General features: G+C 39.2%; 1 protein-coding gene across 2 annotated transcripts in view; it reads right to left on the reverse strand.

The window, feature by feature from the left end:
* Nucleotides 1-2,704: 2,704 nt before the first annotated feature.
* The window catches only part of ITGA8 (integrin subunit alpha 8), a 165,215-nt gene continuing 152,550 nt past the window's right edge, over nt 2,705-15,369 (reverse strand). For both annotated transcript variants that reach the window (XM_074324800.1, XM_074324799.1), the window contains 2 exons: nt 7,321-7,443; nt 2,705-5,623 (listed from right to left, as the gene is read on the reverse strand). In XM_074324800.1, the coding sequence (XP_074180901.1) occupies nt 5,537-5,623; nt 7,321-7,443 (210 nt within the window). In that variant the 3' untranslated portion in view covers nt 2,705-5,536. The remainder of the gene's footprint in view (nt 5,624-7,320; nt 7,444-15,369) is intronic.

Here is a 15,369-nt window from a genome sequence, read left to right on the forward strand (position 1 = left end):
ACATCTTAATTTTGGACTTCTGGTCTTAAGAACTGTGTGGCAATACATTTCTGTTTTAAGCCACTCAATTTGTGGTACTTTGTCATGGCAGCCCCGGAAGGCTAATCCAGAGGAGAAATATAGAGCTTTAAAAAATTAAAAATTCTCATAGAAATAAAAATAGTTAAATATGCAGGCACCCTACAGTCAAGTAAGTTAACGGAAGTTGAAATCTGGAATTTTAAAGCCAGGGACGTCTACTGCTTACAAATAAATCCCACCTGAAGGTTGGCTAGCAGGGCAATTTGCTGATGACTTGGTTGTTTCTGCAACACAATACACAACCCAAACAAACACAGAAATTCTAAGAACATTCCTACTGTGTCATACCATGGTACCTAGAAGTGAAATTCAAGACTTTTTATTGTCAAGAGGTACTAGTATCAGACTACATTCCCATGTGGGTTTTGGCCAACAATCATAAATAACAGAGAACTTGCTCATAAACAATTCCAAAAGGCAGTGTGTCAGGCAGATGGTATTTTGGGAGTGAGGGTGGGGGAGAGTTTAACATGGGAAGCAGTGCTGTGCCTTATGCCCTCTGGCCATTCTGAAATCACCATTGACTGAAGCATCACTGGGATTTTACTCAGTTATGGTTTGACTCAGTTCTCAAGTGAGTCCAAAGTTTTAATCCCTTGAACTTCTCACGCTAAAGAAAGCAATCTTTGAACGTCATCAGAGTTCTGAAGGAGAAAATCTGCTGTATTTGAGGAAAAGAACTTTAGATCCCAGGTAGGTACTGTCTTAACATTCATGGATATCAACTGAAGCTTTTCATGTTTTAGCTCTTCCCGAGGGGGCCAGGATGATGGGTTCCATAGGGGTAATCTGTGAGTATGGTGAAACTTTCACAGAGGAAGTATGCAACTCATAAGGGAATCCTACTTTGTCACAGAATTCTGCAAGGGGTGACCCTGATCTCGTTTTACCCTCTCTAGGCACCCAAATCTCAACTCAATGTTTAGAAAGTATTGACACAGTTAAGTGTCTCCAGATGAAAAGGCTGGAAGTGACAAAGATATCAGCAAAATTTGTTGAGAAGACTGAGCTCTCATTGCACACATTCAACTACCAAGCATTTTACTACCATAAAAGGCAGAGTAAGCGTTTGTTTTTGTTTAGTTTTTTTCTCACCAGGAGCACATGCAGGCTTTAAGCCATGGGGCTGGCCCAGTATGGATCGTTCCATGTACTTCAGGGAAGTCTTGCTCCACTCAGACTAGTTTGTACGGGAAGGGTGCTTTGATCTTCAGCACCAATATTACTAAATCTTAGATTTGGTTTTGCATTTTTTCACCTGGGATACACAGGAACCCCTGGACCACCATAGCCTCTAGCTATGTCTAGGCTTTGAAGTGTTAGTGCTCTCTGACATGAAGTAAAGGAGTCATCCTACTGCGCGCTTTAGGCGAGAGGGAAAGCACAGACACTGGGTTCTTCTCACTGGGAGCCATGAATGCCGGCCACCAAAGGGGCAAGTATTAATAACTTAAGGAGTGTGACCAATAAGTTGGTCTACATTGAATGTCTCATAAATGTGAGAACTCAAAATGTGTACATTAAATGGAATGAATTCTAGTGAAATACAAATGAAAATAAAGGACTATTTGAAAACAATTATCTAAATATTTTAAAATACTGACAGAATTATGAAGGAAATGGTATATTTAGGTTAATGCAAATTGATCTAGCATCCTCAAGAAACAAATCGTATGTTATCAAGAACTACAAGAGTCTTTACATCCTTTAACCAAGGAGTCTCTCTCTTGTGAAGTTCATTCATTGAAATAACCAAAAAGAAACCCGATGTATGAAAGTATTCAACTTAATGTTACTCTTAATATATGAATCTGAGAACTATTCTCAGTAGAAGGGGATAATTAAACAAACAACGGTCTGCAACTTGAATAGGACATTGGGTACCTATTATAATATTGTAGGAACACTACAAATAGGAGAATGTAGAATGTGTTTACCCTGGGGCTTTGTAACGGAGGCAGGTTACAAAAGTTCATGATCCCCATGGTTATTACTGTGCACATATGTACATTCATTCATTCTAGAAACGTTTTTGAGCACCGACCATATACCAGATGTTGGTGTGAAGCATAGGAGACACAAAAGTGAAAAGATACGGTTCCTCTTCTCATCAAGGGTCATTTCAGCTGGAAGAGAGTCGTGCAAACAAATGGAAACGTGCAGTAATTCAGCAAATGCCATTGACAGACAGGAGGTGCCTTTGAGTTGCCCAAAGAAAGATGCAAGCAAAAGCTTCATAAACATTTATATGCAGACAAAATTTGAACGGCAATGAAGAGATAAGAAATCAGTCGTATAAGGATGGGGGAGGGGTATTAGAAATAAATTTAAAAATTTTAAACATTTTTATTGAAATTTAATTTGCATACCATAAAACGCATCTATTTAAAGCATACAATTCAATGTTTTTTAGTATATTTGCAGAGTTGTGCAAACATTACCACAATCTAAGTTGAAACATTTTCATCACCCCAAAGGAGTGTCGTATTTTCACTCTTTCAAATTTCTTCCCGTTAAATATTTTTATAATAAAGAATGAAGTTGTAAAGACAGAAATCCTTGATATCTGCCATTGTGGGAAAGCTTTACATTGCATGTGAAACAAACTACAAGTACATCATCATGTCTATAATTTTCAATTTTATTAGTGACAAGTAAGTAGGTACATGAAAATCTTCACAGATATCTACAAATGCATTTAAATAAAAGAAAAAAGAAAGAGTTGAATCAAAATAGTAGGGTTTTAGTGATGACAAGTCCATGTTGTATATTTACTGTATAAAACCGTCCAAGTTTATAAAACTTGATTTGCCCATTTCTTTCCACATCTTAAAAACCAGCTGCAAGAATTTGAACAGGGCTATCTAACATCGAGAAAGACTGTAAGGGAAGTACAGCATAGTTATGAGTTAAGGGGGTGATTGGCATTGCTACGTCAAGCAGCAGACACTCAGTGCATGGTTAGAGGACTCTCCGTGCAGAGGGGGTGCTCTGAGAACTGGAAGGTTCACCTGACATCAGTGTCCCCCTTCCTCCATTTGCTCCCACCTTCGAAGTGGCCGAGAGGACCACTGTGTGTGTCTGATGGCCCTCTGTGAAATGCCTGTAGCTAGTAATGCTTGTCCCTTTAGAAGGGACCACTCTTGGCTGAGACTGTGCGGAAGACAGACTTTGCCTTTGGAGTCCTCAGGTCTTGCTCTGTTCTGGGTCCTGAACTTCCTCTTGGCCCCTCTATTGACTCTAGTATCTGTACAACCCGTCTCACCGGGTCCTACATGAATCTAGCCTGAAGAACTTGCAAGTTCCTTCACCACTGTTAGCTTAAAAAGCAACGGGTGTGTTTTCTCATTGACCTTTTATGACCTAAAATCCTGAGTAGCTAATCTCTATTGGCCAAAAGTCAGGCACTATGACAAGAATTAGGGCATTATTTTGGGGCAGAGAGAACTGTCCAGGATCCCCCAAAGCACATACTCTAGATGGCCACCTCCCTATAAAAGCCTACTTAGACCACTAACACCTAAGACTGGAGGCTGGTGTGGGACTCTCAAGCTGTTTGAGGCAGGTGTGATTCTCTGAAATCTACAGGCATTTCACCGAGGGCCATCAGACACCCACTGTCAGCACACACACTGGGAGCCAGACCTCATTCTTGACGGACTTGAAACCGCTACCATGACAGGATTTAATTCACAAGCAGGAACAATATGAATTTCATCAGTGTATTCTCCTATGTACCTTTCATTTGGTCTCCAAAGAAGTTGTGCAGCTTTCGCCAAATGGCTTGTCTCCAAGTTAAGGCACAATAGAAAATTTAGCATCTGTGAGTTTGGCTCATCTTTCAAATAACGTGTAATGGTTGAAACTGGGATACACATTTTCCAATGGCTTTGTAAACTTAAGGATTTGGGTCTGTTGGTTCTATCACACTTTATATTCAGGATATGAATTTTAAAAATAACTAATGCCAGTGTAAACATGCTTTAGGTACATAGGTCTATAAAATATTGCACATAAATATAAAATCCGTTCAGCATTTCTTCATAGTAATTTTTCATTATTATAAAAAGGATACAAAATTGTGCAGACTATATGAATTTGGCTGGTCAATTTTACTTCAAAAATGATAATATTACATGTGATTATGGGTTATTTACAAGAGTTTTAAGCATCAAGTCTTTGTGACGGTTAAGTTCAAGGTGATGGGAAAATAGTTTCAATACAGATTATTTTCCAAAGTCACGTACTATAAAGATTAGCAGTAAAAAATGAGTAGTAAAGCTGGGATAGCAATCCTAACATCCTTAGGAATCCGTTTTCTAGGTTTACCTCACATCTGTATAACTCGATATTTCCTTCCGATTTACATTTAACATGTTTCCTCTGTGTACATAAGTTTGAGGTATAGCAAATAGGTATTTAATCTGAAGCTAGATATTGGTGTTGCTTCTTATGGCTATTAAAAACAATGTTTATCCATATTGTTAAATTCATTTTTTTAAATTAATGGACTCTAGAAATTTTACTATAACTTTTAAACACCACACAGGGTTGAGAGTACCTTGAAATTTGTGTATTGCTAATTAAGTCAACAAAATGATTATTTTTTTGCATAAGGAACGATAAATGCAACTTCTTGCAATGCTGAATTAAGCAGATGTGAGTTCCTGGAAAGTGTGAATAAAATTTCAGGTAGAAGGCAGCAATGTACTAAGTGAAACTATATTCTAATACCGATTTGCTTTTCCTTAACACTGTCTAAATCTTGAAGAAACTCTGTCAAACAATTTATCTGCACAACACGGTTATCTGAGAAGGAAATTTAGTGAGTGATTTCAAAAACCAGCTAACCAAATCTTAATTTCCAAATCCTCTAGATGACCAGAATATCAGCCTAGAGAAATGGAAAATAAATAAATAGTTATCCTCGCTTACAAGATTATCTTTGTCATTTCCAAAGTACTTTCACAGTACCAACACCATATGCGTGTCTCCCTGAGCCGTAAGGTCATTCGAAATGTTTCTTTTCCGTAGGGAGGTGTCAAATATTCCTTTGGATACAGTAGTAGTGGAAGGTTTGGTCCTAGTTCACCTTCTAAACTCTATTGTGATCAGACATTGTTCTCTCTGTGCCGTAAAGTTAGATTTACCTGGAAAGCAACCTCAGTTCTTGTACCCATTTCAAAGTGCCTGCCAAATACAGAACGACTCAAGCAGAGAAATCTGCCCCATGACTGATTGTTTCTATGCTTATGAAGGTGTTTCCTTTCCCAAAAGGGTCTCTGGGCTCCGTGGCAACTTCTCCAATGCGTGGCATAGTTGAAGTGATGTTTCCCGGGGCCCTTCCATTTCCTAGGACACTGGCAGGTACAGGAAAACCTTTCTTTAACCCTATGTTCCTTCTTTTCTATGAACAGGACCAGTGTTGGAGTTTTGTGGTCTTTGGTTTTCCTTTTCATGCACCAGGGGTTTTCTCATTAGTCAGTTGTTCCCTGTCATTCATATCATCTTGTGGGGGCCTTGCTCTGTCAAAGAATCCACACTACGGAAAAGAAAAACAGGCGATATGATCAAATCGTTCTGGGAGTTTGGGAAACCCATCATTCTAAGGAGTTTCACGTTATGTATTTTCTAAGGAACTTGGAGCTGTGTGATGACAATCTTCCGGGTTATCCAAGCTAGGAGGTGAAATCAGAGTGTTCTTTACTCGCAGAGGAATTCATTGTGTTGGACAGCGTGTTTGTGTCTCTCTCCTGCCATGTATTGATAATAGGAGACTGTCCCTGGTTTATACAAACCACATACGGACCTTGTATATTTTCCTGGGATGACAGCAACGTGGCTCAGGATTCCCTCTCTGCTTTTCTGCCTATTTTCTGGAGCCAGCGGCAGTGCTAACTGCTGGCCATGGAAGGGGGATTCTCTCCTAAAGGGCACGGTGGGCTTCAGGGGGATAGACGACAGGAGGAAGTGAGGGGGTGCTGGCATGTCCCTCTGCACTGGGTGGCACATATCATTTATAGAGGAAGATTAGATTGGTCATTTATTTCGATCCCGGAATGCCTCAGGGGCTTTGCAAAGCTTAGCCAGCAACCCAGGGAAGAGGTGATTCTAGAATGTTCATCCTCCTGAATTAGTATTTGGTTTAGGAGAACATATCTTTTCCTAGAAACCTGGAACCTCCACTCTTATTTATTGTTTCTTACGTTGGAAGCCCAATTCACTGGGTTTGCCTGTTAATTATTAAGTCATCTTTCTTTTGTAGGACTAGTGCAGTGTTCTGTCAATTGGCACATATCACTATAACACTTATGGAAATACAGTTACTGTAAATAATAGAATAAAACTAAAATCTATTTTCTAAATGCATGTAGTAGATTGTGTGCGCTCAAGATGGCACAAAACAGCTGATAATGGCCAGGAAAGCCAATATTTAACTTAAAAGGCAAGGTTTTCTCAGTTTATAGGTTTATTAAGCATGCTGCATATTGTTTTAGAATAAAAACGCACTACGATTTCTGGAGAACCACAACGATAGTGGTTAACTAAGATGTGACTGGATTAATTACTCTGATAGTCATGTAATTGTGACATTGTTTCTATTTTGGAATGGAAAACTCTGTGAAACTTGGCAGTCGTATCTGTTTTGGGGCCAGAATTAATTCCCATTGTAGATTTTCAGAACAAACTTCAGTAGAACACATGAGAGAGTAAGTTAAGACTTCCTAATGGAGACAAACTAATTGGCAAGATAAAAAGTCCAAGAATATTATAACATGCGTGATCTTTTTACCCTACTTGAAAGTCCAAGTATCAGTTAATTACTCTATTATTGCATCTGTGTAGTACTTATAGAGAAAAATCTCAAAGGGTGTCTGATAGGACAATGTCAATAAAAAGCTTAAGTTCTTGGTTAATTAAACAAGAAAAAAGTCTTCATAATAACATTATCACTCTAAACATTATAGAAAAAAGATCAGTTTTAGTTAATAAAATCTAATTTTCTTTATTTTTATTTATAGGAAATCTCAAGATAAAAGCAACATTAAACACCTTCTGTCTTCTTAACTGTCAGCTACCAAAGCATATTGTTTGCCAAAGCAAACAAGATGCAATGTTCCTTTTATAAAACCCCCAATTCACACCTCCATCACTGTTTTTTAAGATGCTAGGTATATCCTTCTAAACCCCTTTAGTGGCCTCTTTACTCAAAAAGGAAAAGACAGTAAATAAACTTACCTTCCATAAAGCTAAGGTCAAAATGGCCAGAACCAGTAATCCAAGAAGTATTGCTAGTATTATGACCCATAATGGGATTGAGAAGGAAACATTTGGGGTTGCCCAAATAACTGATGTCTTAATCTGAAATGGAAAATAAAGCAAATGAGCTTTAATTTAAAAATGGTTTGGTGAAATAAAGCAGTAGTAATTATCAATATACTATTAGGGTATCATCTTAAGGGAGATTGGAGGGGTTATAGCACTTGAACATGGAATCTTAAAAAAGCACATTTTCAGGTCTCCCAGGTTGGGTAAAAGTCTAATTACAGCCACTTTTTGGTGTTTGGCTTATAACAGCACAGAAACCCTAGAATAGAATTGAGGTGGACTAGGAACCAAGGAACCAACAAGGTGGAAAGGAAATGACCTTAAATTGGGCTGGACCTTTTACAGCAACAATGGCTAAAAGTAGACCCTACGAAAGGCCAAGTGTGTTCACTCAGTTTCTCTACCAAACTGAGCTAACTTCATGGAGAGGTGAGCCTGTGAACAACCACAGGTTGTTGAATGTGCAAGAAGGTTAGAAATCACCTCATTCAATCTCCCATTTTACAGATGAGGAAACTGAGTCCCACAGGGGCTAAGTGATTCACATAACTAATCCCAAGGTCCTGTACTCCATCAATAAAGGTGGCGGCTAGCCATCTTCCATTTTATGGAAGTAACTACAGGAAGTGAAGTGAACACTAACTGTCTTGATGCTTTGGAGACACCTTCAATCCTAAATCCAGTTTTCAGATGCGATTGGAACACGTATCATTCTCCACTATTGCAGGGGAACTTGGAGGAAAAGGAGACCTTCCCAGCAGGACCTCACACTCAGTGTCTGTGAACCCTTCCCCTTTCTTCCTCTACCCCCGACGTGGGCAGAAGCAGCTCTCCTGTTGCCCATGTGCTGTGGACCTCTGCCTCTGGAGACCCAGACAGCAAAGAAGCTGCAGACCCCCAAACAAAACCAAGGGAGACCCAGCCATGCTGCTGACACCTTTTGTCAAGGAAAAGAGAAATAAATATGTTATTGGATCCAAAATGTTCTTCACTGAGGCAGGCCTATCTGGTTATAGACAGAAGTAAGCCTTGCCTCAGCCAAACTGGTTGAAGTGACCCTTAGTTTGAACTGTGTTGTTTGGAAGGAACATGAGTCCAGTCTTGAAACACGCTCGAGGACTCTAGTCCATAGTTGTCTAACCCACCAGTCAGGGGAGGAAGAACTAATGATGACGGTTGGTGGTTGTGGAACTTTCCCCGGCTGGAAACATGAATGTTTTCGTAGTCTGCACTCTAGTATTGGGCCCTGACCCTGCTCATGTCTCTGCTTTTGCCTTCTTAACCAGATTTTAGCATCCTGTGTGTGCTCTTCTCAGCTTGTCGCGGTTTTATTGCTCCTTTCATCTTGGTGCACTTCCTCTATGCAGCGGACATTCTGATGACTTAATTCTTGCGAGTCTCCCGACCCAAATATTATTTATATTTAGACCAAACTACAGGATCAACAGTCATAAGACTGCTAGTCGTTCCACATGGACACCAGTGCCAAGAACTGGGTATACATGTGCTCCCTCAGGCAGAGCTTGGCCGTTTCCTACTCACTCTTCAACTTTCTTCCTGCGGTAGCTTGCCTTGCTGGTATTGTCCTTATTGCAGCCAACAGATCAGTAGGAAGTATAGCATTCCATGGCCCCAACGGCATTGCATTCACCCCACAAGCCACCGCTTTCGGACAGGACACATGGTACACTGGGGTCTGACAATTAAGTTTGTGAACTTGTGGCAACGAAGTTGCTAACCTTCTTTGCCATCAGAGGGATTATTCATTATGAATTTGCACCAATACACAACAGTTAACCAAGTTTACTATTTGAAAGTTCCGAAAAGGCTGCGTGAAAATGACGGAAACGACCTGAATTTTTCTCCAACAATTCATGGCTCTTGCATCACAACAAGGCACCAGCTCACACGGCACTGTCTGTGAGGGATTTTTTAGCCAGTAAACAAATAACTGTATTGGAACTCCCTCCCTACTCACCTGATCTGGCCCCCAATGACTTCTTTCTTCCCCCCAAAATAAAGGAAATATTGAAAGGAAGACATTTTGATGACATTCAGGACATCAAGGATAATATGCCAACAGCTCTGATGGCCATTCCAGAAAAAGAGTTCCAAAATTGCTTTGAAGGGTGGACTAGGTGCTGGCATCGGTGCGTAGCTTCCCAAGGGGAGGACTTCGAAGGTGACCATAGTGATATTCAGCAATGAGGTATGTAGCACTTTTCTAGGATGAGTTCGCGAACTTAATTGTCACACCTCATCTATTGAAGAAATGCAGTGCAAGGCCTCAAAGCAGTTACAGTGCCACCCGGATTCTGCAGCCTGAGGATTTATTTGAAAACGATCCTTCACGTATCCCACATGAGAAGTCATGGAGTAGATCACTTCTTAAGGCTCTTTATGTCTCTTTCCCTGACTGAATTCTACCTGATAACATACCCGAAACCAGTGTACAGTCCTAACATTTTAGGATGGTTGGATAAAAAGCACAAATTGGTATTTTAAAATGACCCTAATGTTACTCAAAGCAGACTGACACAGTTTTGGTCATGAGAATTTCAGGATTTTGGAACTGAAAGGCATGGTAAGGATCACGAACTCAGGCTAGTTACCATGCCCCAGGAGAGAAAATCTGGAGCTATGTAAAATTCTGAGGTTTCTTATGTTTTTTCCCCCCTAGTCTTTAAGTCCACTCAGGACACAACACAGTTTCAGTCTATATTTTGTGCATGTGTTTGAGATTGCCAAAATTAACTCATAGGTAATTTACAGTAATACAGGCAATGGTGCTTCTCAATTTTCCCTCTCCTGAGTCATCTAATTAATATCTTAGGAAACAGTCCTGTAAGTAAAAAATAGCTAATGGAGTTGAAATAAAAGTCATAGACTGTTCAGATTGTTAGTTTCATAAAAAGAAATAGAATGGAATGAGAGAATTGCCACTGAGTACTTTGCTGGGTTCCTTTGCCATCTGGCTCATGCAGGTTTTGATGTATTATCTTTAAAACTGGTCTATCTGTAGAAAGGAGCAGGGAGGTCACTGACAAAGAGCTAATACTATTTGAAAGTTTTTTTTTCTTTTTTTGTAGCAGTGATGGAAAAGTAGAAATAAAACATTACATTGAACAGGATATGCTTACTTGGGTCTCTTGAAGCAGAAAGCAGCTTTCTAGGTATCATTAGGAAATCGACTGGCTTTTTGTTTGCATTTGCTTCCAAAGACTGACAGCTGCATCTTAGGACAGTCTGGGAAGAGATGATCACCGGTGTCCTTTTCAGTTCCAAACTGAAAAGTTCTCATCACCACAACTGTTGTCAGTCTGCTTCCAGGCTGCTCTATGTTCATTTAAAAAATATCACTTCATACCCTTTCCCTGCATTCTGCAAATGTTAGGATTGTGCATGTTGTATATATTTCCTGTATGTCATCACATGTAATTAACTAAGAGGACAGGACATTAAGAGTTTTAGAAGTGCCAAACTCAGAGTGCCTCTGCTTGCCATGTCAGCTGCCTTCAGGACGCCATGGGGCACTGAGACTGCCCAGTCTTCTCCATCTAAGTGGGTGCAGCTTCAGAGAACTTCCTTGGCCCCAGCTGTTTTTCTAAACGCATCCAGGTTTTTCACTGCATCGTCAAGAAGTCACTACATGAAGGACAGTGGAAATACAGAAAACCAACAAGAGTGCCCCCGATCATTTTCCTCATATTTCCAACTCAGAGGGGCAAGCTGACAGCTGTTCGAAAGATGTGGATGAAAAGTCAGATGGAGGGCATCACTGGAAGAGTCAGATATATCTTGAGAAGAGAGGGCTTTCTGAGAACACACTGAATCATGTGACAGTCACGTCTGTAAACGGCAATTGGGCATTTCATCTGCAGGTGGAAACAGGTCAAGCAGAGCTTCTCCTGACACTCAACGCTCTGTATAAATAAACTAGACACGTGAACTGCAAGGCAAGCTTAAAAGGACAAGACTTAATTGATCAGTTCTATAGACCCAAATTTATTTAATTGGTATTGGTGCTGTGGAAATTACAAAAGGGCTTTGGGAATGCTTGGCCAAGACATAAAATGTTGGAAAATAACTAAAAATTCGTTGCTCCTCTAATATTTATGTTTTTTCTTGCCGCTCATTTGGACAAGCCTGCAAGAAGCTTACATTACCCATTGGACAAATGAGAAAAATAGGTCTTAATTTTTAGTTTCTAATGCCTAACCACTGATTTATAGTAAGAATTTTTCATTCATTTCAAATAAGTTTTATTAAACAGCCCATGTTCTCTGAAACGCTGTAAGTATCCTCATCACCTCTAAGCTGGAAGCTTCTATAACCCTGCTCTAGATCAGGGCTGTCCAATAGAAATATAATGCAAGCCACATGTGTAATTAAAAATTTTCTAGTAGCCATATTAAAAGAAAGGAAAAAGAAAGATGGGGTGTTAATTTTAATGATATATTTTATTCAACCCTAAATGTCAAAGCTATCATTTCAACATGTAATTAATATAAAAAGATTCTTGATATTTTACAATTATTTTTGTTTGTTTTATTTTTAACTCAGTCTTCAAAATCCAGTGTATATTTTCCACTTGCAGCATGTAACAATTGCTAAAATTTCAAGGTTAAAGTAAAATGTAGTCTTATCAAAACAATAAAGCTGTGTTTAATGGAAAAAAAAAATATTTCCACAGCTACAGTTTAAGTTTACATTTAAATTAGTTAAAATGAAATAAAACTATTTCAGGTCTTCAGTCACACTAGCCACATTTCAGGTACTCACGATCCACACGTGGCTAGTAGCTACATGCTGGACTACCCAGCTCTAGAACATTCTGTATAATCTCACACAATGGAGTGATTAACTGAATTACCCAAGTCCCTCTTTATAAGATTCTTTAACCAAGAAGATGGTTCCAAGGCAGAAGATGGGATGCATTTAGGACTAAAGGTTTACCTTACGAACATGGGCTTGTGATTATATATTGCAACTGCTTTAAGAAAGATGGGTAATATTGAGTGACTGAAGCACTTAAAATTTAGGGAGAAAAATTCAATTGCATGCCAACTAATCAACAAACCATTTACATTCACGCTTATGTATCAAGAACCTATAGCTATTTAAGGAAATAGTATAAAGTTTTAACAATTCACTTATTCTAATTATCTGCAATTTGAGGAAGCGGGATCCATAAATGGTAAGTAGTTTAGATTTTCTTGAAGTGATGCTGAGAAAGGAACATTTAATCTTACCATCATCATGTCGTAAATCTTGTTGTTCTTTATTATGGTTGAAAGACCATAATAAATCTTTAATATGCCTACGTTTTCTCCTTGACATTTATGATATGTTTTTGTATATTTTGACAAAATACCAAGGTAGAAGGAAAAAGCTCCCTTGAATTTGCAACTGTAATTAATGTTGACATCTGTATTTATATATCACAAAATCTTGTATAAACATACTTCAGTGGGGTCACAGGGATGTTTTAAATAAATGTACCACGACACACCTACCTACAGTGCCATTTAGAACAAAATAATAACATAAGGTAGACCAGCTGGAAGAACATTTAACAACGTTTAAGGAGCCTTATTAGACAAGTAGTGCCTGTCATAAGTTTGAACCCCAAATAATTGTTTAATACAAGAATTCCATTTTAAGCTGCTAGAGAGTTTTGTTGACAAGTTTGAAAATCAAATATGGTCACAGTTTATGGATGAGTTTTTAAATAAGAATTTTCATGACATATTTTATAATAGCCACCTTTGGAGTTAATACCAGACAATAATACTCTCTTCTAGATGTAAATTATGGAATTCAGCTTCAGTTCCGTGGCGCACAAATGTCAAAGTTCATTGGCAAGCAAAAAATAGTAATAACAAAAACAATGTATTTTTTTCTGCTACGCTGTAGTGATTCAGCATTCAGTCATATCCCTCTGCCTCTGCTTCATGCAACCTTTCCCTCATCTCCAAACATGACAAGTGTCACATCACATAAGGAGTTCATTTTTTACCAACACAGACACTAGGCAAGAAACAGATGGGGATTGCTATTTTTTTCAATACATAAAGCTTTAGAGGCCTCAAGAAATGCTTGAATTATGACTATGTTGAAAGGGAACATAAATGAACTAATCATCCCACACAAGGACCTAGGAAAACAAGCAAATATTCTTTAGCCTCATAACAGAAGAAGGAACTTAGAGATTCCCCAGTGCTAGAGTATGGATTGGAGCTCTGATAATTTTCAAACTACTGATTCTAATGAATTCTATCAAAGTAAAGGAATTTTCTTCCTCAGGGCTCTTTTCAAGATAAGAATGACAAGACTTTTGAGACCGCACTGTAAGAAATGCCTGCCAGCTCCAAGCACAGTTCTGTCCAACTAAGCCACAGAAAAACCATTTCTCTGTAGTGCAAAGCTAACTCCGTACACAAGATCTTCTCCAGTCAGGTATCTGAAAGCACCTCTATTCCTGAATGTGTTTTCCAATTACAGCAAGACCTCACTTAATGTCATGGACAGGTTCTGCGACTTGAAGCAAACTGATGTATAATGAAACCAACATCAGCATGGGCTAACTGACATCAATAAGACGTAGGTTTTTGTGGCATCTCATCAATGTCATAACGAAATGACGCTGAACAAAGCAATATTATTCAAGGACCTGGTGGTACCATTACATACATGGTGTGGTAAGGCCGCTCCATCAGATAACAAGACTGTTTTCCAAAAATGCAGTAAAAAGGGTGATGGGGGTGGGGGAAGCATGTATCTGATCATTTTGTGGATTTTCTGAGATGAGTTGAGAACAGCAGGCTGTCACCTGTGGCCAACAGTATGGAAAGATGCAATACAGTTGATAGAATCAACTGTAACATATGTTTCTGTTAATGAACATGTGCTCAGAGACAACAAAAGGGCCAAGATTTATCTCCCTTAGAGCTATAAGCCTTTGAACCTCTCTGGATGAACATTCTATATTAAAAACCCAAAGCCTCTACTTTCTAGGTTGAACATAAATCCAAAGTATAGCAGACATCTCATGAGAGAAAGAGAGGTGAGCTAAATGGAGAAAGATGTGGTAGAGCTTGCTTTCAAATGCCACCAAAGTTTACTGAAATAGTCTGACTGTGCACTTCTGTTGATATTTCTGATTTGGGCTTACTTGACTTAGGCAGAGAAGGTCAGACATTTTGGGGAGGGTTACTGTTATTGAGACTTGCGACTTACCCTGTTCCAGGCGCAACGCTAAGCCTTTATATACATAATTGCATGAATTATCTCAACAGTTCTTTCAAGTGAACATGGCCAAAAGCCTGAGCAAAGCAAAATGATTTCTGGAAGCATTCCTAAATAGAGTGGGGTGAAGCCAGGATAAAGCCAGAGAATCTATTCTGAAACTGTGGATTTCCTCTCTGCTGCCTGCCTGTGCTAGAGGTTCTCAGTCCTAGTTTCACTTCAGAATTGTCACCTGTAGATCTTTTAAAGCAGTGGCAAAGCCCCACCTCAGATGTACTCAATCCTGATGTTTGGAGTGAAGACTTAGCATGCATGTATTTTTAAAGTTGCACGAGTGATGACTCTTTTGCATACCTAGGGTTGAGAAATCACTAATCGACGGATTAGTTTAAACTACTAAAAGTAGGTTAGGCTAGAAAGATTAAATATTACAACTACATCTGAAGACCTGGGCTGATAAGAAATTATGGTAGTATCAATGGATGTACCATCCAAAGCAGTGCTTCTCAGATTTTACTGTGAACATGGCGTCCTGAAGCTTTGGACAAAATGCAGGACTGGAGTGAGGCCTGAATGTCTAACAATCTCCTAGGTGGTGTTGACGCAGCTGGTCTGCAAATTTCACCTTGAGTCACAAGGACCTGGGGACCAGAGTGCACGTGGTATTGTGAATATCTATGGAATGACCAAGCGACAAAGGCTGAAATCTTA

The sequence above is a fragment of the Rhinolophus sinicus genome, linkage group LG02 (genome assembly GCF_036562045.2).
Source record: "Rhinolophus sinicus isolate RSC01 linkage group LG02, ASM3656204v1, whole genome shotgun sequence".
Lineage (NCBI taxonomy): Eukaryota > Metazoa > Chordata > Mammalia > Chiroptera > Rhinolophidae > Rhinolophus > Rhinolophus sinicus.